A 26,211-nucleotide genomic window follows, 5' to 3' on the forward strand; every position below is an offset into this window, starting at 1 on the left:
ACCTTTATCTCTTGATGACACACACACACCATCATTGGGCTCACCGTCTTTGGCTTAACATATTCTCTTCCAAAGACTTGATGAATATGACCTATGACATGTGCCTTTCTCCTGAGAAAAAAATCCAGAGGTCAGAAGTACCAGTCTTGGAGCAAGGATTTGGTGGTAAATCATTCACAGCCAAATTCCCATTCTCTTGGATTGTGAAGAGAAAATTGGATGACATTTGGAAATTTGCATCTGAAGCAAAAGGTAATTATCTTGTAAACAAGTGATACTGGCCAATATTAATTAAGGCCAAGTTATTAATATTTTGTAGCCAACAAGTTTAAAGATATTATTTACACAAAATAAATTATGTTTTATAGGTGGAGCACAACTATCATCAGAGAAGCAGTTCTTGCGGAACATACAAGAATCAGAGATTGGAAAAATTCTCCAGGTTGCTATGACTAGTGGTAGCAGTAAAGATGTTATTCAAAGCTACATCTCAGATTTTGTTAGCATGGCTTGCAAAATGACACAAGATAATAAATACATGGTATATATTTAACATTCTTGGAAATCTTATAGGTTATTACATACATAAACATCACAGGCAGAGAATAAATTATAAACCGCCCGGTGATATACTGAAATTTAATAAATTAATTTGAAACGATAAAGATGAGGAAATCTGTGAGAATGATAAAAAGTCGCCCCAAGATTCTAACACGAACCTTCTGCTTGATATGCAGATGTCCTAACCATTAGACCACTGGGGCTTTTATCAGGCCCATAGCCAGGGGGTACAGCGAACCCCCCTTAACCGACTGCGAACCCCCATCGCCGAGATGCCCAATACCCTCACCTCATCCCTGAAAATCCTCCAAATACATGCCCCAAAGTACAAAAGGTTATTTGTAAATTGAAAAATTTGTAAACTCGTTCATGAATAACTCATACATTCTTCCCAGTATGAGCGTACGTTGAGCGATACGTGTCTGTAAATTTCTATGGGAACACGGATGGGTGTGTGTTCAGTGACCAAAATACTTAGTGTCCGAACACTTGACAGATCCTGGCTACGGCCCTGCTTTTATGGTATTGTTCAAACTCGATTGGATAGCGACTCTTTAACACTCTCGCTGTGGTACGGCGAGAGTATATATTATATATATTATCTATATTAAAATTTGTTTAAGATACCATCTTCCGTTGAGTGAAGTGTGAATGTAGCTTAAATTTTGATGAATCTAACCTCATTTTTTCTTTTGTTGTTGCCACAATTTCGGTGGGTTTTTGTTTTTGTTTACGTGTTTGTGAAATGACATTTTTTTTTAAAAGCTTAAAGCTAGACATTCACATGGAATATGACGTCATTCGTTTTTCCATTATTTAATCAACTGTGGCATTTGAATGTAGCTTTTCCTCAGTATTGGACTGTTTGCTTCTATAAATCCAAAATTTAATTTTGATTTGTTTTATACCAATAATCAAGAAGTCAACCTGGTTGCAATCTATTCATAATGTACTGTCAGTTCTGTATTTTATGTGAATGGTGGAATGATATTAAAGTACTCAATGCCTAACCTTTCTTCGTTTTATATCAATAGCTTATCTGCCAACAGTTAAGTAACTCATCTTTGTCAGTTGTACACAAACTTCGTGGTCAAGTTGAAAGTGTTGACCTGGTTGCCGGTGTGCATTTGGCCTTTATCAAGTTACAAGCAAGATTTGAACACTTTGCACAGATCGTTGAACTATGCCCAGGTGTCTTGACAGCGCTAGAAGAAGAAGAGATTAAAAGTGAAGGAGAAATGGTATGAATCATTTTATAATAAAGTTGCCACAGTAATTCTGCTTTTTCTTATAGACTGTCAGTAACATGAAGTGTACATTTCTATTATAATCCAAGTACACTTTAATTTTTCTAAAGGGATATAGATCCACCTTTCTTATATTAAAAAAAAAACACCCTGCTACTCTGTTACTCAACAGTATGCTCATTGTGAAATAGCATTATATTGAAGGTGCAGTGTGGAATTATAGCACCAAACATACTGAATTTAAATGTATTTGTTTGTGTTGTAGACACTTGATATAATAAGTCTAAAATATGCGTTGGATAGTTTCAAGTATGAAGAAAATGTTTACACACAAGAAGGACAAAGGAAAAAAATGTTTCCATTGGTTCAGAGAGTGATGGGATTGTCCAAGAAAGACAACAGAATTTACAGTGCAAGAAACCAAATAATTCTAGATGAATGCAGGTACATTAACTAAAGTATGATTCTTCCTCATGTTGCAGGATCAGGGAGAACTTTTACAATTGTATTTATGTAAAACAATGTAATACACAATTCAAGGTCATTTTCCAAATTTGGTAAAGTATAGGTGGAAAAAGGAGGTGGGGTAGGGATGGAAAATATGCTACTATGAATAACCCTACTGTGTTAAAAGTTCAGGTCTTTTTGTAATAGCCATATTTCAACATTTTTTCAGATGTTTATGGTCGAGGATAACAGTGATGAAGCTTTTCTTTGAGCATGTCTCTTTGCCAAATAAAGAGTTTGCAGAATTGATCTCACCAAAATGCAAGGCAATGTGGCTGGTATGTACAGACTTTTCTGTTTACAGCTTAGTTCAAAGTAATAAGTAAAGTATAAGTAAAATATAAATAATAGTATAATAAAAATGACAATAAAAGAAATAACAGGGTGAATACAATGTTACATTTTACAAATGCTGCACATGCAACCTCAGAGATCATAACCATAAATAATTTACAAATAATAAATTGAAAGATTGACTATTAAATTTAATGATTTAAATAGAATAGTCAATCTTTCATCGAATGAAATATTCTCTTCATTCAACAAAAATACAAAACATTCATTATTTGTTTTATAACACACCTACTGTTCTGAAATAAGCTTTTTTCAATTTATCCAATCATAAATTATTGACAAACGCTAGGTCGGGAAGCTAGGCCATTTTAAAAAGGCAGTGCTCAAACTTTGGATGCGGAGTAGAACAGTTATAAGTGGTGCACAATACACATCAACAACTTTGCGTGGCAAACATTTTAAAATGTCTACAATTGGCTTAATATGCATTAGAACCCATTACTTATCACCATTATATATCACTTTTCTGTCACTAATATCGAACGACACATGATGCGTAATTAATCAAGCAAATGGTACAAGCAGGTGTATTATAATAATTAATATTTATATTTATCATTCAAAATTGTGAGTTTTATTACAGGGACTAGGAGAAAAAGCAAATTTAAAGACACATAATTCGATAACCATTTTGGTTAAAATCCTGAATGACATGAACATGAAAGCTGGTGAAGTTTGTTATGAGTAAGTTACAATTTTATTTACGGATTAATTTATTTTACATAATAGTAATAATTTGACTGTGATTGTGATTTCCTTATTTGCAATATTATTATTTATAACATGGGTTCAAGGATGTAGCAAATCAGACGCGCTGAAATGAGTCATGTGTGCGCTCTTTATTTTTTTCACTGGAGTGCAAAAAGTGCTGAGAATTCATCTTCATCTAAAGATTTAAACCTATTTTTGATATTTTCGAGGATGTTGACAGCTTCGAGAAGAGTTTTGACAAATTACAAACGGTCTTTCTAAGATCTTGGTGAAAATTATACTTTTAGAGGATGTTATGTAAGCATAGACATAAATAGGTTAGGTGATATATCATTGCAAGCTAATTTCTATGTGAGCTAGAGCTTCCGACTTCGAGACACAATATATTGCATGAAAAGTACTCAGTCATTATAAAAGTCCTTGACATTTAACTGGATTTTTGCACAAAAATTACTCAGCCTTTATAATAATATGTTAGGAATTATAACGTTTAGGATCCTTGACAAGTTATGTAATGTAATTTACTATTACCAACTTTAGAAGATATATTTTTACACCACAGTGTATTGATTTTGAACAAAAGTAGAGGAAAAAATCATAGATTCTATAGTACAGTGTGGTTGAAAATACAGAACAATTCAAATTGCATGAATTTAAACTTGTGATTGAACCATAACAAAATTAATATTTACTAGTTATACTTTCATTGTTTAAAACTGCTATTAATTTCTAAGGAGTGGAATCCATAAATGTGGAATATGTGAAGAGAGCATTGCAGACCCTGTCATGCTCCCATGTGAGCCAAAACAACATGTATTCTGTAAGAAGTGCATAAAAGAATACTTCAGAACAAAAAAGGCTAAAAGATGTCCAACATGCAGGACAGAATATCCTCAAGATTTTGTATGTAAAGTGAAATCTCGAGTAAGGTAAGGACATGTCATACAATTTTTATTTGTTTTGCCACCGACATATTATCTTATAAATCTGTGTTGAGCATACCAAATTATCAAAGTATTCAGTCAATCCATTCTATTGGAAATTTAAAAATTGTGTAAAATTGAAATATATTGTATATTGAAACAAACTTAGTATATAGATTTTTTCCTTTGAAATTTAGTGAGGTTATTGCAAAGCACAACACATTTAGACAATGTTGTAACTCGTTCTTCATGGAGGTCATCTCGCAGCTTTGCTTTGCGGATGGAACACCACCAAGTGAAGAGGTCATCAAAATGTTGCTAGGATATGTTACAATCGATTCAAAGAAACAGAAACAGCAAGCCACCAAGAACGTGTCACCATTTCCAGAGGATTGCATTGATCCAAATCCTGTTGTCAGGTCATTTCTACTTCAGCTCTTGCTTCAGTCAAAGTGAGTTTTATTTTGTAATACACTGTATGTATTCTCAAGTATTTTCAAGATGGCAAAAGTGTTTAGTGAGTGAGTTGTACTACTTTTGTACTTACATGAAATTGAAAGGTAGGCATAAAATAATGTTGTAAAATGTTTGTTATTGACAAACTTTTTTGATATTTCACAGCCTTGAACAAGTCAAAGAACATGTAGAAGGATATCTTGCGAATTGCAATTTCTTTATGAAAGGCTCTAATGCTGTCAGTATCTGTGCATTGTTTATTAACTGTTTAGAGGTATGTATATCTGTTTGTAATCAGCTAAATGAACTCCATTTTTTTACACATTAGTAGATATTCTTCCAGTCCCGAGTGCAATTTCTCTTACATGTGCAATATTCCACACCTCAATAAATTCCTGTCATTTGATTGGACGAATGTGGGTCACATGGCGTGTAATAGTACGCACTATTAAATGATCGTTTGATAGTACTTTTTTTGTGTACGAAAAAGGAAATCTTTTCGCGTTTGGAAAATATTTTGTTTTATACTTTTGCTTTTGAAATACAACAGCGCCACCTATTTTGTACTTTTTTTGAATGTTATGACTGGTTTTTCGCCATATAAGTACATTTTTGGAGAAATATTTGTACTAATTTAGATCAAAAAGGCATTTAAATTAGCTTTAAATCGTTTGTATGATTTTGATTAATTAATGGGAACATCTCTACAAGATGTGGAATCGTTGAAAACAAATCATAATTAGCCTAGACAGGGAGATGTTTTACATCTCCCTGGCCTAGATGAGTCCCAGTTTTCTGTCGAAGTTTTGCCTTTCAGCCTAGACCTAGCTAGTACTAGCCTAGGCCTGTTAGTATTAGGCTAGGCCGGATGCAGGTCAACCCGTACCCATGCCAACTCGTACCCACCAAGTTTTATAAAAGGGAAATCCCTGGTCAGCAAAAACATGTAGCTGTTATAGAGGAAACATCTGACAAAATGTTTATCGCCTAAACAAACTGTGTATCATTTTACTGAACTTATTTGATGAAAAAAATATATGGGTAACGATCATACGTCATTACTGCGTTGTCTATTTGATACCCTATATATAAATGCATGTTTTTTTTTATAAAAAGGAAATCCCGGTCAGCAAAAACATGTAGTAAAAATCTTCCAAAAATGTTTAATTTCCTAAAACAAACGTGTATATGATCATTTCACTGAATTATTAAATTAAAAAAACGATCATGCATCATGGGTATTGACAAACTGCAAGCCATGGATTCATTGGAGTCAGTGGAGTCAACGGCCCATGTGACCATGTTAATTGCAGTTCAAGCGAGTCAGTACGAAGTGTAACTGCACTATTGTACCAAAAGTGCGAGGCACCATAAAACATACTAGGCCTAGTCTAGCCCCTAATATAATATAGGGCTATTTTGTTGAAAAAAATACATTTCACAAGACTTAGATTTAAAATATCTGTAATCTACTGTATTCGTCCATTGACAGCTTTGATAAAGAAGCTACTGCTAGGCCTAGACTGTACTAGGCATACAGCGAATAGCCGTCTCTACTCCGGCAGAGGGTGGGGGGTGGGCGGCTACAGTATACTATAGGGCCTAGGCTAGCTAGGCTTCTTAGACGGTGACCAGGCACCACCTAAAACTAACTGTAAACATCGAAGTCGCATCTGGATATTCGAAATTGTTAACACTAAATGATACGCTCGCTTCGCTCGCGTACCATCTAGGTTGTTCCCACAGATGGTTCTCGAATACACAGTAATTTCAGCGTAACAAAACTGGCGATTTCAAATGTACGTACCGCAGGACTATCATACATTTTCGTTTACAGAAACGAATAAATAGACACGATGATTTATGTAGTCAACTAAAATTAGCACCCTTGGAATTACTTCCGAAGGAGAAACTTATCACAAAATGAGTCCAAATATTTGATTTGGACTCATTTAAAGAAACCCAATTTGTGTTTTGTATGTAACATTAGGGTTGAGGGATGGGAAAGTGGATAGGTACAAAGAGGAACAATTTTTAAATATATTCTTTATCCACTCAGTAACGAAATATTTTTTTCATGTTTTATAGGCCTATAAATAATATACCTCCAAATACAGTAAAACATTTGCGATTTAATACTTTGTTAAAACTTTCACTGTCATAATCGATTGAAATATTAAAGTACATGTCACGATACACCACTACGACGTTTATATTTTTGGTAATTATTAATTAATACAAACGTTGAGAAGGAACTGTCAGTATAAAGTTTATTTGTATATAATAATGTGTTTATATATCTAACAGTAGAGCCTATCCACAATCTCAGTAATAAAGTTTATTTGTATATATGTTTATATTACATCTAACATTACAAACATTCACAGTAAGAAATGTTCGATTCAAATGAGGACCAACAATAGTTAATAGGTATTTACAGTATTGTCAAAGTACTGTATTGCAAGTTTATTCTCAAAGGGCCCATATATTTACCTAGCGTATGTGTTGAACCAAGGGCTCATAAATTTACCTACTTGTGTTAAACCAAACTCTGGCAGGCTGAGAGATTGGGATGTTCCATTCATCGCAAATCAATACATTTGTATAATCGTATATTAAATCTATCAAAATAGTATTTTTTTAAGAAAATCGGCCTGTCTTCAACATTATGATGCTGTACTCTACCTGTTCAACCGGTTTTCAGTTATTAAAAACAATTATCGTAGGAGGAGATAGGAAAATGCGAAGCCTCCTCGCATTTTTGTGGCGGGTATTTTTCAAGATGGACATCCATTAGACAGTGTATACCACGATCGGGAAAACACCCCTATTTGGGGCAAATCGTTGAACCTAAATTCGTTTTAATCATCAATAACTAATTATCTAACTTAATTTAATTAGTAAACAGCGTTACATCAAATGGTTAAAATCAGTACCGAAAGTACGAACCAACTTTATATACCATCGAGTACAAATTCTAAAAGTAAGGCGCGATATACCGAATTTTGCCCTTACGTAAATTTATATATAGATAATTACATTAACGGTAGGTGATTCATAAATGTTTATGAATTGTACACAAATATTAACGAAGACTTATTATTCGAAGGCTCGCACTTGTTGGTATTTTTTCCGTTGAATTACCATCGTGGATTGCATGTATTGCGTGCATTGCGTGCCTCGTTGACTCGCACTTTGGCAACACTCATGCGTCATTACTGCGTCGTCTATTTGAAACCCTTTTGAATGTGTGTTTTTTTTTTATATATAAAAGGGGAATCCCTGTCAGAAAAAACACATAGCAGGAAATCTACGAGTGGGTGAAGCTACGGGGAGGAGGGGGGGTGGGTGAAGCTACGGGGAGCAGTGGCGTAACAGGCGGGGGGAAGGGGGGGGCGGAATACCCCCCTGGCGGATTTTACCGGGTTGAGAAGCATTCGATCGGGCTGGGTAACAAGTAAAAAAAATAAAATAAAATACAAAGAAAGGATAGAAGAAAGAAAAGAAAGAAAATATAAGATAAGAATAAAATATACGATATATGATATGGCTTCAAATGAGTCACAGTACAGTATGATATTCAAGTAAGATGATATGAAATACACAAAATCCTGACTGACAACTCGTGGGAAGACGCACTATCAGTACATTAACATGTGGTCAGTTGACTGTGGTTTTTGGCGTCTTTTATCTAAGCCGCCATGCATTTGCCGAATTGCCTACCTGTAAGGGCATTACAGCATTTCATTCACTCCCGGACAGGCATTCACTCTCTTTTTGCATAGAATAAAATTATTAAATTCATTCTGCGATGTTTTCAAAAGAACGAACAATGTGTTTTTATTGTAAAAAAACATTAAGAAGAGATAGGCTGCGAAGCCACATTTTGACTGTCCACGGTGCAAAGTTTAGGTACAGAGAGTCTCGTTATCAACACATTTAGTCGCATAACAGTTACAGGAAGATGAAATGTTCAACTTTGAATGCTTATAAAATTCAAATCATCACAGACAAAGTGGACAATTACTAGTACATAACACTTAATGTTTATAGATAGATAGATAGAAATCTTTCTTTATTCTGGATATTCATTCAATATTTGTACATTGTTCTTCCTTGAAGTCCAGTTAACACTTACAAATTACAAATATAAACAATAAAAATGGAAAATTATGAAAACGTTTTTAAAGACTACAATATCACAAGAAGCAAGAGAAAAATACAGTTAGATCAAATTTTTAAACGATTGCAAAGTTAATGAATTTATAGAGCTGCGAATATCTGGTGAAAGATTATTCCAGAGTTTGACTGAGCGGTATTGAAATGTTCTTTTACCAGAATCATTATGCCATTTTGGTAAGACTAAAGTGTTTTTCGATTTGCTTCTTGTATTTAAATTGTGATAATTATCAATAAAATCATAAAAATCAATTAGGTAATCGGGAACAGTACCTGTTAAACATTTAAAGGTCATTATAAGAATATTATGGTCCCATCGTTGATTTATATGTTTCCAATTGAGTGATGTCATGAGATCATCAACAGGTGTTCTAATATCAGCATATAGGATAATTCTGGCAAGTCTATTTAACAATATTTGGAGTGAGTTAAGGTGCGCTGATGAACAGTTGGACCAAACGGGACTACAATAATCAAAAAATGGTAAAACTAAGGCATTTGCTAAGAGCTTAAGAGAAAAGTTTGGAATGAAACTTCTTAATCTACGTATAACACCAATACGTTGGGAAATCTTTGAACAAAAATTCTCAATATGTTTTCCCCACGTAAAAAATGTATCAAACGTGATTCCTAAATACTTAAAACTATCGACCCTATCTACAATGTTATCATTAATTAAACAAGAAATATTACAAAAGTTTGGAAAATTATGTTTGGAACTAAATAGCATGAATTTGGTTTTCTTAACGTTAATTGTTAGTTTGTTTGTTTTAAACCATTTTGATATATTAGCAACATATTTATAGACTACTGTATAGTTTATTATTTAGTTCAAACACACAAGTATATGGCTAATCTTAATATACATTGCGTTATTATGTCGTATTTGTTTGTGTTTTTTTTATATACGTTGAAGAGACAGGTTTACCAAGCGCGGTTCCGATCCATAGAACCAAAATCTGGTCCTGTAGACTTATAATTTCGTTTCATTTATCAATAGGGGCCTATATAAGTGCAATTTCTAGGTACCTAGCAGTTCTATTTTTCACAATTTTCTTAGCAGCCAGCTCAACCCTAATGGTAGGGCTGGTCCTGTAGACTTTGTTTCTTTTTTTCAAAATACTATAATCCAATTTCCGGGGACCTAACAACTCTATTTTTTTTTAAATGTTCTTAGCTCCATCTCAACCTCGGTGGGCTGGTTCTCTGGTAGACTTGTAATTTCTTTTCATATATCAATGTATAATTGCAATTTCCGGGGATCTAGCAGCTCTATTTTTCAAAATGTTCTTAAGTCTCGTGCATTTACAATTTTCGTACCCCTAGACAGCAACCTGCCTACGCCTCTGCGATTATAACGTTCATATTTCATATTTTTTCATATATTTTCTATGATAGGCATATTGAACTTTAAAAACTTCATTTTTATAATTGAAAGAATGGATTTACACAGTCATCGCATCAGATATCGTGCAATGTGTTTTTCACACAGTATTTTATTTATGTACAATACAAAATGGAAAAAGTTGGCTACCCTAAATCTGATTAAAACAGCCTCAAATTACGCTATAATGCGTTGCTTCGGGGGGCCCTTGGCGGCCCCCTGGCACGACCCCTCTCCAATTTAAGACTACTCCTAATTAGACCACGGTTTGGGAGGACTGAACTGAACATTTTTCTCAATTTTTCTCTCAACTAAAGATCACTTTAAAATAAACTTTTAAAATTAATGCATTTTTAAGGGTAGAACAGCCTCTGAAAATGAAAAGAAAGTCAAACAATATACAATATATACACAAATGAAAAAAAGATCAACAAATAAAACCAACCTGATTACATTTTACCCTCACACTTTAGGGAGCAAGATAACCATTCACAATTTAATTGACCACTTCTAGTGCCGATCTTTAGTTGAAGGAATCAAATTTAGAGACAAAAGCTACTAAAGATCACTAAAATCTGGTTTCCAAAAGTGGTCGTTAATTGGAAGGAAACCTGTATATACTAAATATTATACAATTGAATGTAAAACGAAAAAAAGTTTATAAGTCTTTACAAAATAATAATAATTTTTTTCTTACTCCTCTTATTTGCTTATTTTCGAGCTTCAATCTTATTGAATTATTATATTTACATTAGGCCTATGCAATTATCACATAAAATTATTGTCCACTTTGATGAAAAACTGTAGTTAAAGAAGAAACGAAAGCCTGTTGTCTGTCAGACAACAAGTTTTTTGTTAAACTTAATTGCTTATTTTGTCTTTTTATAAGTAAAATTATTTTTTGGGGTTTTTTTTGCGGAAATGAGTGAATTTAATCATCTTCATAAATTTGAACCTCAACATTGTCTAGTTCTGGAGTCATGTCCTTGTATCACATTCATGTATTTACAAAAAATAAGAAATATACAATAAATTGTTCATAAAAACATTTACTAAAATATGTTATTTCTATTTGTTTTTTCTGCTAAGCATAGTAAACTTTTAGCACCGAAAGCTGCATTTATGTAGAGACCCTGAGTGGATTTTAAGCATACATTACAAAAATTAAGAAATATTTATTATATGAGTGACATTTACTGCAAAATATGCATTTTACGAACGATTTGGAACTATTTTTAAAGCTGTATGGGTAGTCGTAAATTAAGATACAATAATACAATGTCAAGGGTCAAAATTACCAATTTATCATGATTTGTTGTCAAAATACTTAATTACAGCAAATAGAAAAACATCCCTTATGAACAATTTAAGATCAATTTTAAAGTTGTATGACCAGTGCTCATTAAAAAGATTCATTCGATTGGTATTCCAAATAAAATATAATAGTTAATTATATCTCAACCGTAATAGTAATAGTAAATAACGATTATTTTTTATTTACCTAACGTTTCACCAACTATCAGTTGGCTTTCTCAAAGTGTAGTGATAGTATGTCACCGTTGACCTCTAGATGATGGGGTCAACACATTGGTCGACACTTGAATGAGTTTGTAACCACCCTCATCTCTATTAAAATTGGGGGTCTTCCTGATCCAGATGGACTGGTTGCAACAGATCGTATATCGGTGAGACAGGACGAAAATTGGGCACTCGACTAAAAGAACATCAAAAGGACGTTGATTTGGTCTCGGAACGAGCGTACACACGATCACAACGCAAACAATCGCCAACAGAAATCAACAAGTCAGCAATCACTGACCATGCTGCGCCATTGATTGGGAGAATTTGAAAGTAGTTGACAGGGAATCGGTCAGATTAAGACGCTGTGTTAAGGAATCCATCTGGATCAGGAAGACCCCCAATTTTAATAAAGATGAGGGCGGTCACAAACTCAGTCAAGTGTGGACCAATGTGTTGACCCCGTCATCTAGAGGTCAACGGTGACATACGTGTCACTACACTTTGAGAAAGCCAACTGATAGTTGGCGAAACGTCAGGTAAATTAAATAATCGTTATTTACTACTACTATTACGGTTGAGATATAATTAACTATTATATTTTATTTTGTATGACCAGTAGTTATTGAGATATAACATTAAGAGGTCAAAGGTCAAAAACCCAGAAATGACCTTTCCTGCCATTTTTTGACAAACTTTTTTATTAGAGCAAATATAAACATATATATTGGGAGTAATTTGAAACTAAAATGAAATGTATACAGTTAGTGGTTGCCAAGATATAAGGGGGATCACAACATATGTGGTCATTTTTCAAAGTGCCCCCAAAGGGTGAAAAATACGTTAAAAATTTGGACACAAAGTTGAAAAATGTTCGAAAGCAAAAATTCAAACTTTGTCAAAAATATGAAGTAGAGGGAAAAAAGTGACAAATGCTGCCTGTTATGTAATGATTTTTAACTGATATAGATCTGTTAACACCAAAACATAATTGTACACTAGTTAAGCTGCAACAAAGATGATTGAATTAAAAAAAATAGAAAAAAAAGATATTCTTTATTGTCATTTTAAGATTTGTTTAGTCTTAAGATTACGACATGTTAATTGAATAACTGCATTTGGCACAACTCCCCCCACCCCTCCAGTTAACCCACTGTACGCTTACATGAGTCACTGTCACAATGTCTATTCGTTTAAAATGTTAGCCCATTATTTTTAGGACACATACTATTCAGGTGTATCTCAAGACTCTGCTGATAATCAAACCTGTGAGCTGATACAAGATGCTCATAGGAAACTTCAAAGTGCTCAAGTCGTCTTTACAAGACAAAATATTAATGATAGTGGTTCATTAAGTGTTCAATTACTTGAAGCCATAGCACAGATACGGTTTGCTTTTACAATTCTCATTGATGTCATACAGCAACATCACGATTCAATAAACATCAAACGTTTTGTAAGTTTTCATTCAGTGTCTGCTTTTACATCTTATTGTTTTATATGATACACAGAAGAAAACATCTCCTTTTACTTTGCTTAATAAAAGTATGAAATAAACAACCAATATATGGTGTTTATGAAAATAATAAAAATAACAGAAAGATATTCAATATTTATGAAACATTACTTTTTAGCTTAAGGAAGCATGTGAGTTTTGCAAGAACAACAAGCAAGCTCAACTGTACTTAGTAAGATACATGTACAAGACCTATGGTAGGGATGCTATAAACCAACTGAGAGATGATGACCAGTTAGACTGGATCTTGCCAGATGAGCTGAAAGTTCAGGTTTGTTTCACACATGTTATTTACTGTATATAACTTGATGTAAAGTTTGCGGTACACCATGTATATATTATTCTGAAAACAACTGTTGCGTTTCTCAACGTTTCGATCAATATACTTTGATTGTCCTCAGGAGAGTTTGTGGACAAAGTTTATATCAACATATTGATTTCGCCATGCAAACCTTCAAACAATGTATACAAGTTCTTTCTTAAACTTTAAGCTATATCCCTTTAATACTAATTCCTCTTTGCTTAAGCACTTCCATGTGAAAGATGGCACATGGTTTTGTTTTAGATTGATGAAAATAAAAAAAGCATGTTACTTACACTTACTCTTATATTATGACTATTATAATGTGAAAAAAAAATGTATTAAGAAGATTCTTAATGATAGACTTATTTATATATATTTGGTTGTTACCACAGGAACAGAGTATTCCAGATTATTTTGTGATTGTTGGCGATACCTACAAAAGCATTCGGGAAGCTGTTGGTGAATGTGTGGTGGACAAAGACTTTGAGAAAATGTCTAAAGTGATTATTGTACGTAAACAGAAAATATTTTTGTTCTTGTTCATCAGTAGTGCTAACATACATGTATATACATATATATTTATATGTTAAACATGTTGGTTCCATGGCTTATTCTATAAACAAACCATTTTATCTGTACAGTATATAATATATTATATGTATATATTTTTATATTCAATTTTAATGATTGTTCAATTTGATTCTACGCAATTTTTCAATTTTTTATATCTTTGTATTTCAATTGTTTCACTTTATGTTTAAGTGCAGTATATAGAGAGCCAACGAGATAGTGCTTTGCACTCATGGCAATCCTCAGGGTACTGCACCGCTGTTTTGTTTTATATGTTTTTGTGCCTGAAAATTGAATAAAATAAAATTAAAATAAACACACCATGTGTTTCTTAGTGAATCCTAGTTTAATCATGACTAATGACACCCTATTAAAATAAAAATGTTCTTTCTGTTTTAATTAATAGTTGTTGTTTAATTTGACTAATTTGTCTGTTTTTATTCATGTAGAATGTAAAAGGAAGAGAAAAACAAAAAGAGGTCTGCTTGCTTCTTTCCTTGTTTAGAGAGATAACAATGAACGCAACAACTCGAGTAGAAGCTAAAGTGATGAGTCAAGAAGTAGGTTAATTATATTACTTACAGCATTTTATATCAGATATATCAATTGAATTCAATATAGATTATTTGAATTAAAAATGGCAGTTCAATTAAAAATGTTTCTCTGATTTTTATTTAGGTTAAAACAAAGTTTGGAGAAGTCCTTCAGAATTTTCCATTCCTCAAAATCATGGTACTGTACTGTAGTCTAGTTTATATATATAACTTTGTTGAGTTTCAATCAGTACAAGGTGTTCAGGTTTTCATTTGCAACAAAAATACATAACTAAAGGTAAAATTACTTTATTCTTTAAAGGGCATAGCAGACACACTGTTAATGAACAGACTACAGAATAGGCAGCATGTTCTTAGAGTTGTGCCAGATTTGAGCCATCAAGACTACTGTATTCAGGGGGCTGTGACTCACCTTCAAATTGTTCTTAGTGTAGTTGATCGGAAATCACTAACACAGTGCCTTGCTACATTGATGAGAGATCCATCTCAAATGCAGGTTAGATGCCCGTATTCTTAAACTGGACTTTAGTCGTAGTTCGAGCTAAAACTTTAAAAAGGACGTCATTTTAATTCATAAACCGAACTTCAACTGATGCATAAAAAGTTTTTAAGAAAATGGAAAGTGATATCAATGTGCAAAATTTCGTCTGCTCCTCAAATACTCTCTTGTTATTGGCCAATTTATTATTATTTATCGACTAAAACCTCGACTTCATTAAGTCGAACTGCAAACTTTGACTACTTATTTTATGAATCGAATTTGAAGTAATAGCTCGAACTAGGACTTTTTCAAATTCGAACTTCGAACTACGACTAAAGTTCGGTTTAAGAATACTGGCGAGAGACTTGAAACATATATAATAATTGTTTTGCCCCTTGGCAGTTTGCAATTTTAAGCCAAGACTGAAACAACAAAGGATATAATGATCAGACTGTCTGAGCACCATACTTAAACTCAATAGGCCACTTTAACTGAGATGAAGAGAAAGTTAATAACATATTTCATTTATGCTGATTTATCAACTGGGAAATAAAGTATCATCTGAGACATAGCGCACTTAACAACACCTCTCCAATTTGAGCAATTATTGCCCGAAGTGTGCATAGACTTATTTATTTTTCTTTTCGTATCATTCTATAAAGTTATAGTAAGTTTATCCGTATAGTTTTGGGTTGTCCTCTTTAGCTCTTTGCTACGGGATATATATATCAATTAATTTAATTTAAGCAGTTTATAATATCATAAACTGCTTAAATTTCAGCCAATCTGTGTATTTCCATGAAGCATACTCAATTTCTATACTTTTCCATTTTAGAATTCATTTTTACCAGCAATGCCACAAGATGATATAATGGAAGCTGTGCAAGCACTCCGTCAATCAAATATTGAGCCTGAGTCGACATGGAATAGTAAGTCGATAAAAGACCACACTAAATGATGATAATGTTTTTGTAATCAGCCCTATTCAATTTAATGCCTAATTTTGTTTATATTTTACATCTTTATAGGATTTAAGGGATTAAAAATAGTAGGTGGTACAGGGGATATTTGTGAAACAGTTCACCCCCTACTAGTCTTTAAATTATGTACACTGGACCTATGGTTTACAGTCCTTATCCAAGAAGACCAGGAGCGAATTGGCCTCAAACCCATGCCGATATGGTTGACTCTTTATGTTTAAACGGCACCCCTTCCTTAACCGCATGGCCACTCACTCGCAATAGCATGAATTACAATGTTCTTATGTTGGTTTTTTTTTAGAATGCCCAAATGGTCACCCTTACGTTATCGGAGATGTAAGTATTATTACCTTATATGCTTATGAATAAAAAGAAAATTTAATTCATATTCAATTAATAATATCTTGTGTGAACTTTAATTTCAAATTTTTTTTTCTTAAGAGCTGTACTTTTATTATAGTTTTTGTTGTGAATATTTTATTTTTCAGTGTGGCAGAGCCTATTATACTGGTAGATGCATGGAGTGTGGCGCACAAATAGGAGGGGAGAAACATATGTTACACTCGGACAACAGAATAATTGACATGACCCAAATGTAAAGTTTTTTGTTTCCCAGTTACAGTATATGTTTTTGTGGCATATACATTATTTTATCAGTTTTCAAAATGCCAACTTATTTTCGTTATTTACAGTTGTTGAGTAAATCTTACCTTTATTGCCAGAAAGCTATACAAATAGCTTTTATGTTTTATACTCAAAATGAATAGTTGGACATTAAAACATTCAGTAACAATGATCTATTTTCAACATCACATAAACATGACAAATTGTATAGTAGGAATATAAGATATATTTTTTTCTTATAGGGTTGATACAACATCGAAGGGTCATGTGCTTGGTGACGCACAGCCACTTGGCAACCAGATAGTTTGTGAAAGAGCTATGAACTGTGTAACAACTGCTATTGTGCGATTCCTGTTGCATAGCAGTATGTTACTGGGTACAGAATGCCAACATGGACCTCAGGTTGGTTGTAAATGATGATGTTAAAAAGTAACATAAAGTGACTGTGTAGTATTATGTCAACTATATTAAATACTGTGTATTTTTAATCACAAGTTTTTTGGTTTTTTTTAGCCAATCATTACCATTATTAGACCACCACCACCTAATGTCCTTGAGTTTCTATGGAGACATCTGCATAATGATATACGGCTGTTGTCAGTAGCAACAGGCAAAAGCAGGGATGACTGTATCTTTATTCTGCATAAAGTCATTGACAACATTTTTCAAACAAAAGTGGCAGGTAATGTTGGTCCAGGTCTGGTATAAAGTTTGTGTACTAGGTGTGGCCTAGTGTGTATTAAACCAACAAAGCAATGATTTTGTTTACACTGCTAATGTTCAAAACCATACAGTGATGCAAGTGTGATCATTACATACTGGATAGCCTTAACATTTTATCATTAAGTCACTACTAAAGTGGAAAGAAAAAGTCTGCCTTTATTCTCATTCAAGTTTCCAATACTTTGAGCACAAAATCTATTTTTAAGCTAGAGGCAAAATATCTAGGTGTAGTGTATACTTTTTCTGATTAACTAAACCGATAATATCCTTTTATAGACAATCTACAATCTGGTTTCCAGCAACTGCTAACATCAAAGAATTGTAGAAAAACTTGGGAAGAAAACTTTACAGCAGCTTACATAAAACCTGTGCTCCAGGTAGGGAAACCCACTACGATTTACATTGATTTAATTGGTTGAGATGGAAGGAGCTCATCCAAACTTTTACTGTAAAAACCCAAGGTTTTAACTCTTTTAATTGTAATTATAGCATTTAACACAATTTCACTTTCTATCAGGGTCTTGACGAAATGATCAACAAATCAAACAAGACATTAAGTGAGGACAAACGTCTTAGCAACGACCCCTTAATGTGTTTGTTGAATGCACCAATTGAGCCAGAAGACCATGGTAAACTGGCAGACACATCTCACGTGTGGCAGCATCGTAGTCGCATCACAATACACAGCATCCATCAAGCTTTGGAAAATGAACAAGATGATGATAACTTGCTTGTACTTAAACACTTCATGGGAAAGGTTTGTAAAGCTCTGTCTACACTATCAAACTAGTTTTAGTGACAACAAAAGTGTAATGTGCTCAAATATGGTAGTGATATGACATCATGGACAACAATAAGTAATACTACTGCTAATGGTGCTGTAATTATTTTAAGATCGAAAGCTACTAAAAAGGTTTTTCCACGGCATGTAGTCTTTTGATGCATGGAGTTATTGCAGCAACTTGTACAATTACTGCAGAAACTAGCATATGGCACATTCTTTCACTACAAAACATTGTTAATAATATAATAATAACAAACTAATTAGTTAAAAAAAATAACTTTCTGACCTTTGTTATTTGACTACAGTGAATAGTATATGTGTATACAGTATATAAAGTTAGTTCAGTATATACTCCAAGATACTTTAGATGTATGATTTGTACTAAACATCCTTTTTTTTGTTGGCAGGAAAAGCATTTAAGATTTGTGCGATATCTACCAGACATTGTACAACTACAACGTCTTCTAATCAACAAGTTCAACCGTCATATAGATGCATCTGAAGCAATCAACTTAAGTATTTCAAAATTTTTGGACCAACTCCCTGGTAATTATTTTTAATCATTTTTGTTTTTTTATTTAATCTGTTATTATCTATCTATGGTATACAACATTTTTAAGCAACTGTTTTATTACTCATATCCTAAAACTGCATCTACACTATTAAACTTTATGTGACAAAAAAGTGTGATGTGCCCAAATATGGGAATAGTATGCCCAAATATGGGAATAATATGCCAAAATATGGTAGTGGTATGACATCATCATGTCCATATATGGATTGAAACTGGTGCTCATAGACCACAGTAATTAGTTAAGTGTATTTTGGTGATTTAGGATCTTACCAATCACTTTGTTAATCTTATCAGATTCCAGGATTATATCAATTTTAATTGAAAGGACATATTAGGGATGTACATATGATGCACCTGTGACGTCATAGCAATTTACAATGCAATGGCTGTACGACAAGCGTGTGCGGCGATATCCGTAATCTCGCGATTGTTCTGAAATCATATGTACATCCCTAATACGTTGTAAAAATATGGTCCTCGGTCAAGTTGTCCTTTAATGCATATATTATTATTTGTATAGCGCACATTTATACAACATTTAATTATAATCAGCGGCGCTTCACATCAATTAGTATCGTAACATTGTTTGAAATATAGTGCTTTTAAATGTTTTTTAAACTGATTATAGTTGTCTAAGTGTTTAATGTTGTTGCTGTGAGTGTGTCATCAGCCAGATGTTTGGTACAGATAATTAAGTGTAAGTTAATCTACAGATTAAAACAATATCAATCCTTCATTTTAGTGTCAGAGCATTCAGAGTTTAAACATTTGATTGACACATTCATTCATGCATGGAATTCTCTAAGACGAGATGTTGCAGCAATAGGTAAAATAATTTTATAATTGTAATAGTATTTATTAAAATAGTAGTCTTTGTTTTTTTTATGAGGACAATGCTTTAGTGCAGTGTGTTGAATTTTGGACTGAGATTGTGGTTCGAATCCAACTCTCGCCGCATTGCTTGTATCCTTAGGCAAGATACTTTACTTACGTTTGCCTCTCACCACCCAGGTGTATAAATAGGTACCCAGTTAGATCAAGACCCAAATTTGCGCTGATTACTAGCTGCATTATGGGAGTATGTTTCCTTACATGTTTGATGCAAAAAATGACCGGGTAATAATGTTCAGCACTTAGAGGTTTCACAATTATTATTAGTATCTCTCTCTAAACCAAAGAGAAGAGATTAATTGTGATTTTGATTACAAATTTCAGTAAAAATTCAAGAATGCTTTTTGGAAACTGTGACATACAAAAGTAACATGGCGATACTGTTGCCCACAAGACAGGAATCTGGACTCTGTTGCACTGGTCTTGTAGAGTTTCTTAGAGATACACAAAATGAATTTCTTGGGAGATATCAGAACATACGAGAGGAGACACTAAGGTTAGTCTGTGATGTGATTACCTATATTTTATGAATACTTTTTATTGATGGCCAACCTGTGATTTCAATAAATAAATTATATATTGAGTATTGAACCATATTTGTCCTGATTCTAACTTAAAACAGTAATTTTGTCATTTTTATTCTTTCAGCAAAGTTGAAAAGAAATCCGACTTACTACAGTCCCATTTAATCGCCTATGACCCAGACCGTGATTTGCTTCCATTAATTTTGTCGCAATGTCAGTATATAGTAAGACCAATGGTAGGAAACCGAGTTGAATATAACCTGACTGGTCTGGAGCTCCAAGTAATTGAAAGATTCGTCAGGGGGCGAGCATTTGTAAATTGCAAATTTGACCAACTTTTATTCCGTCAAGATGTTCGAAATGCAGCTATCTTTGAGAATTTGCGAAATAATATTCCTCAGGTAAAATGAAGATTTTTTGTAGTGACTTTTTTTACGGTTGCAAATACAGTCAACTCTCGCCATACCGGACACCTTTGGGCTGGCCAAAAATGTGTGGTTTTCCAGAATATCTGGTATTCTGAATGTGTTTTTAATGGTAAAAACGTCTGGTATTGGGAGAGTTTCTGGTTTTCAGAGAGTCTGGTATTGGGAGAGTTGACTGTACTATATATTATTATCCTACTGTACTTATAACAACAAATTATGTATAAGTATATAAATTGATTTCACCCTGCTAAAATACATTGTTTACTCTTAAAAAAACATTATTTTCTACTTGCAGGAAGAATTTTCAAAGGCTCTACAATGTAGTATCCTAGCTGAACTGAAGTCATACCAAGACCTATGTGGATGCTTAGCTTCATTGGACATTGCTATTGGTTTCCTTGCCAACTACAAGCCAGAGGGCGACATGTTGATCAATTACTACTTGCAAAATAAACTTGCTATGAAACAAAACAAAGGACTAAAAAGTGCTACAGTAAGAAATATACTTTTCTATAATTAATTACTAATCAATTGTTTGATTTTATTTTATTTAAAATACAAAAACAAGAAAGTAAAATAAACAAAAATTCACAGTATGTATTTTAAGGATTATCACAAGTGAATCGAATCACGGTTGAAGACATTGGTGAAGATTGGTTTCCATGCAATGCAAGCACACACACAACGCAGTAATTTGAAACAAGTGACAATTCAGTTGACCGTTAATTTGAAACAAGTGACAGTTCAGTTGACAGTTAATTTGAAACAAGTGACAGTCTGGAACTCAATACATCTACTGTAAATGTTTCTTCTTTGAGTACTGAAGTGTTAGTAGTAACAACTTCATAATCCGGATCATAGGTTACTATTTCGCCAATACCATTACAACTCATAATGTCATTTAGTTGTTTAAATGGAATAAAAGTAGGCACATCAGATTCATTATTGAAGTTTATTACTTGGTCTCTGATATCAGAAAGACTCTCCAGATGCTTCAAACCTTCTGGCTTACTTAATTTCTTGATTGAAGAGTAAGTAAGTAAGTAATATTTATTGCTTTCCAAATACAGTACAAATATAAAAAACAGTATAATGTAAATGAAATAAAAAGAGAAACATTAAATATAAAAATACAAGACTAGACAAGAAAATAAGCATGGAAAGCAGGGGATGGCCCTTTAAGCCTAGAGGCTTGTTTCCAAAGGGGTCCCCAACATAATAAAACAATATTACATCATCAAATTTTGTTTTTATTAATTGAAGTGATTTTACATTAACCGAACGACACATTTCCCTTTCTTTTTTCAATTTTTCAAGATCAGATAGCAACTTTGCGCTTTTTTTCAGCTTCGTTTATGATAAACTCTTTCTGAAATTCAATCTCTTTTTTGCATAAGTTCATGTGACGTTCAAAATTTGCGTTACTCAAAACCGATTCAAATTTTGCTTCTAATTTCACTCTAATGTCATTGGTTAATTTTCTAACTTTATCTAGCTCTTTGCTGAAACTGTTTACTGCTGTATTCATTGTAATCACATCATGCTTTTTTTGATAGCAGGCAGCAACATCACAATCCTTACAAAATAACTGTTGGCAACAGGTACAGAGTACATCAAACTCATTATTACAGTGAATTGAACAAGTATCCATCTATATCATCGATTCAACAAAACACTCAATCACCCTATTTTTTTACACTTTTGTTGGAAGGTTGATGAAACTTCTCCTTCTTCGTCTTCCTGGATATGGCTACTAATATGCTCTTTGCTTGTTTTCACAAATGGTGATTTTATAACCTATTTTAAGACCAGTCTATTAGTATTATGATATGTTTTACAGCAAAATCTTCTTGAGCTAGCTTGGTTACTAACTTCTACTTCTGGTTATATCCAGTACTAATAAGACATACCTATATCATATGAATAATCTGTACATTGATTTTACCAATATATTTGAGTTACTAAATATAGTAAAACATACCTTTATGATTTCAAATATATGATATATGAGCAACACTGAGTAGTTAACCTGTCCACAGAAAGTTTTAGAAGCACAAGCACTAGTCGTTGGCCGTGTATTATATAAGGAAATAGATTTATGAGACCCAGTTCAAACTGAATTGTTTACATTGTAATAAAGGCGTTGTAATGTCACAATAGATTTCTGGAAGAGTTACTCTTCTAGAACTTTACAGCTAAAAGAAAAGATCTAAAATGTGGGTATACAATATGTGGGCGGTATTCACATTCTATCAGCTTTATGTATTGGTGATCTTAAACATATTAATCATCATTTATAATTTTTCTTTTCAGAGCTACGATTTATATAATGTTGTTTATAACCCCATTCATGCCACAAATAGTAATGTTTTTAAAGTATATTATCAAAAACTCTACACTACACTTTTTTCTTTTATTCTTTAATTGAATAAAGTTATTTTTTCTAAACATCAATATAATTCATTTCAATGTAAATGTTTTTTATCTATTTACAAATGACAATAACTTTACTTACTTAATTCCTAACAAAACATTAGCTTTTATCACATTACCATTATCTTTATAGGCATCCCAACAATGCAGCCTGAAGCATGTAATGGCTCTTTGGCAGCTACTTGCAATGGAAAAAGCTGTGAGACTTATCAATAACTCTCAGGTAAACATAGATAGGAATTAGCAATGAAAAGGAAAATGAAAAGGGCCAGTTTGAATCCTGTGATGTCATTCAGGCAACCTAGTAGCTTTCTTTAGCATAATATATATGCCAGTTTGAATCCTGTGCTGTCATGCAGGCCAAATAGTATTCTTTCTTTAGCATACCATATATATGCCAGTTTAGAACAAGATATTTTTGCAACTTTCAGGATCCTTTTGATGGGGTTGGTGAAGATTATCGACAAAAACTAAACGATGAAGACAAAAATAATCTGATAGCTAAGCTAAGGTTTACTAAATTGCATCAGCTTTGTGGGGAACTTTATGAGTATATTGCATTGAACCTAAGTCACCAATCAGAAGAAGACAGGACCAAATGGACGTAAGTTTAAATTGTACCCCAAGGATTCCTCGAATTTGGTCATATCCTATATAAGGGTCATTTAATACTCATACTCACAAACTTACTTAAACTCACTCTTAAAAATACTCACACACTTACTCATAATTGCACACTTACTCATACTCACACACTTCCTTAAACTCACTCTAAAACTTACTCGCACACTTACTCATACTCACACACTTACTCATACACAAACTTACTCATACTCACACACTTACTCATATTCACACACTTACTCATACTCACATTTACTAATACTCACAAACTTACTCATACTCACACACTTACTCATACTCACACACTTACTCATACTCATACACTTACACATACTCACACTTACTCATACTTACTCTTACTCACACACTTACTCATACTCACTCACAAACACATAGTTTATTCTCTAACAAAATGTATATTTTCAGAATTTCTGAGACCTTGGAACCATACTATGATGGTAAAAATGCGGATGCTAAAATTACTGGACTAGACAGTTTACCAGAGAGCATAACCCTAAGCCATGCCGTGGATGCATGGAAGACCATTGCTCAACTTTACTCTACAGGAGTAAGAAAATAGAAATTATGACCAAAACAAACAATTTCTCTTAATTAGTATTTGAAGAGAATTTTATTAAATTGAAGGAAAAAAGTGAAAATTGAAGCTATATAAATTTAGAGAATAACATTTACATTAATTCATCAAGACATTTTAAGTTGTACACACTGACAATAGATATTGTACTGTGTAATGTTTTCTTAATTCCGTTTTCTAGTAAACCTGGACTAGTATTATTTTTTTCTGTTTTATTGACAATAGATTGTGTAATAATATATTTTTTAGTAATCCTGGACAATTATGTTTTCAATAGTAAAACATTTTTATGATTTCAAGCTGCCTTTCAGACTTAAATTATAGTTTTAAAAATAAATAATACATAAGATGAAAAAAAAAATAAATAAAAAAATAAATTATACATAACATTAGCATAAAAAGCATAAAATAAAAATGCAGGTTCACATATGTTTCATACATTGTGACATAGATAGAATTGACAATCTGTTTTGCTCTCTATTTGTATTCATATTTAATTATGTGAGAAAAGCCAATCTGTAGAATACGAATGTTGGTTATTCATATATTGTGTTAATTAGCTAAATCATGACTATAGTAAAATTATCAATGACTAAAATATTTCATTTTATTTCACTTTACTAATAACTTAAATAAAGTGGAGGAACCTAAAGGAAAGCTTGTACTGAATAGGCCCCTCAAAACAAAACAAAACAAAAATATAAATAGTATTACAAAATTAGGAACTCCAAAAACAACAACAGACTTCATATAATAAAGAAGATTTTTTTTTATCAACTATTATATTTTCTGTAACACTTGATCATGTGGACAGATGCTTAGTTAAAAATGAGAAACTAAATAAATAAAATTGTAGTAATTGTATGTAAACAGACACTTGAGAGAGAAGCTTAGTAATTAAGTAGCATTAAGTTAAGTAAGTAGTTTTTATTTCAGATGTTTGAATAAAATACATTTTGAAATCAACTAATGAATGACAAAAGAGAATATACAGATGAAAATGCAGTATAACATATGCATTACTTAAGACATTGTCTTTCATTCCTCATGTTAAACCGTTATGTTGTGTTGTTGTTTGTATAATATTTCTATTGTGAGATCATACGTTTTACTTTTTGTTTAAATCACGAAAACACTGTGTTTGGTTACATATGTACCTCTACTACTCTAACACAACTAATTCCATACTTATTGTTTATTTCTGTTTTAGTTCTAGGTTCCTATTGTATATCATATTCGATTATTAGTTACCTTTTCTCTGTCTTTGTTATATTCATTAATAATAAGTACTTTGTAAGTAATGTGTTGACACGAAAGTTTAATCATGGACGTACGTTTTATCTCATTTAAAGCAATGTAATTATATAAATCATTCTATTTTATTACAATACTTATTAGTTTTATCATCTTTGACATCTATTTGATATTTTAATTTACATAAAACATCTAATTTCTACTTGAAATAAATAATTAAGAGTTATAAATTATCTATAGTTTTAGTAGTTATTTTTTTATCCAAAGTTTAGTTTTTTCAAAAGTTTAGATTATGTTTATAAATGTTATCGATTTAGAGTTCCGCGCGTTTCTTCGATCTGCGGCGTTTCTTCGATCAGAAGCGTTCCTTCGATCTGCGGCGTTTGTCGTTTGTTTAAATGTATTTAAATGAATTCCAGATTCTCTAAATGTCAACTTTTAATTATATTTGACCTTTAAAAATACAATAATTAACAAACCTATTAATTGTTAACATAACACACACAATTAAC

The 26,211-nt window shown here is 32.6% G+C and overlaps 2 protein-coding genes across 2 annotated transcripts; both read left to right on the forward strand.

Annotated features, from left to right (window-relative positions):
• The first annotated feature begins 448 nt into the window (after window positions 1–448).
• Window positions 449–2,641, forward strand: LOC144839376 (E3 ubiquitin-protein ligase RNF213-like). Its single transcript, XM_078694692.1, has 4 exons — window positions 449–541; window positions 1,596–1,802; window positions 2,074–2,252; window positions 2,485–2,641. Exons 1-4 carry the CDS (start codon window positions 449–451, stop codon window positions 2,639–2,641), a joined length of 636 nt encoding a protein of 211 aa, XP_078550818.1.
• Window positions 2,642–3,257: 616 nt separating this feature from the next.
• On the forward strand, window positions 3,258–25,833 carry LOC144840487 (E3 ubiquitin-protein ligase rnf213-alpha-like). Its single transcript, XM_078696302.1, has 25 exons — window positions 3,258–3,353; window positions 4,115–4,309; window positions 4,501–4,755; window positions 4,925–5,033; window positions 13,060–13,296; window positions 13,475–13,627; window positions 14,053–14,169; window positions 14,680–14,790; window positions 14,909–14,962; window positions 15,086–15,280; window positions 16,101–16,194; window positions 16,547–16,581; window positions 16,734–16,840; window positions 17,112–17,271; window positions 17,383–17,551; window positions 17,869–17,969; window positions 18,110–18,349; window positions 18,784–18,922; window positions 19,693–19,776; window positions 20,166–20,337; window positions 20,490–20,766; window positions 21,089–21,286; window positions 23,360–23,449; window positions 23,658–23,830; window positions 24,277–25,833. The coding sequence occupies exons 1-25, from the start codon at window positions 3,322–3,324 to the stop codon at window positions 24,428–24,430; spliced, it is 3,651 nt and encodes a 1,216-aa protein (XP_078552428.1). The 5' UTR covers window positions 3,258–3,321; the 3' UTR covers window positions 24,431–25,833.
• The last annotated feature ends 378 nt before the right edge of the window (window positions 25,834–26,211 follow it).

This window comes from Antedon bifida, chromosome 4 (genome assembly GCF_963402885.1).
Source record: "Antedon bifida chromosome 4, ecAntBifi1.1, whole genome shotgun sequence".
Lineage (NCBI taxonomy): Eukaryota > Metazoa > Echinodermata > Crinoidea > Comatulida > Antedonidae > Antedon > Antedon bifida.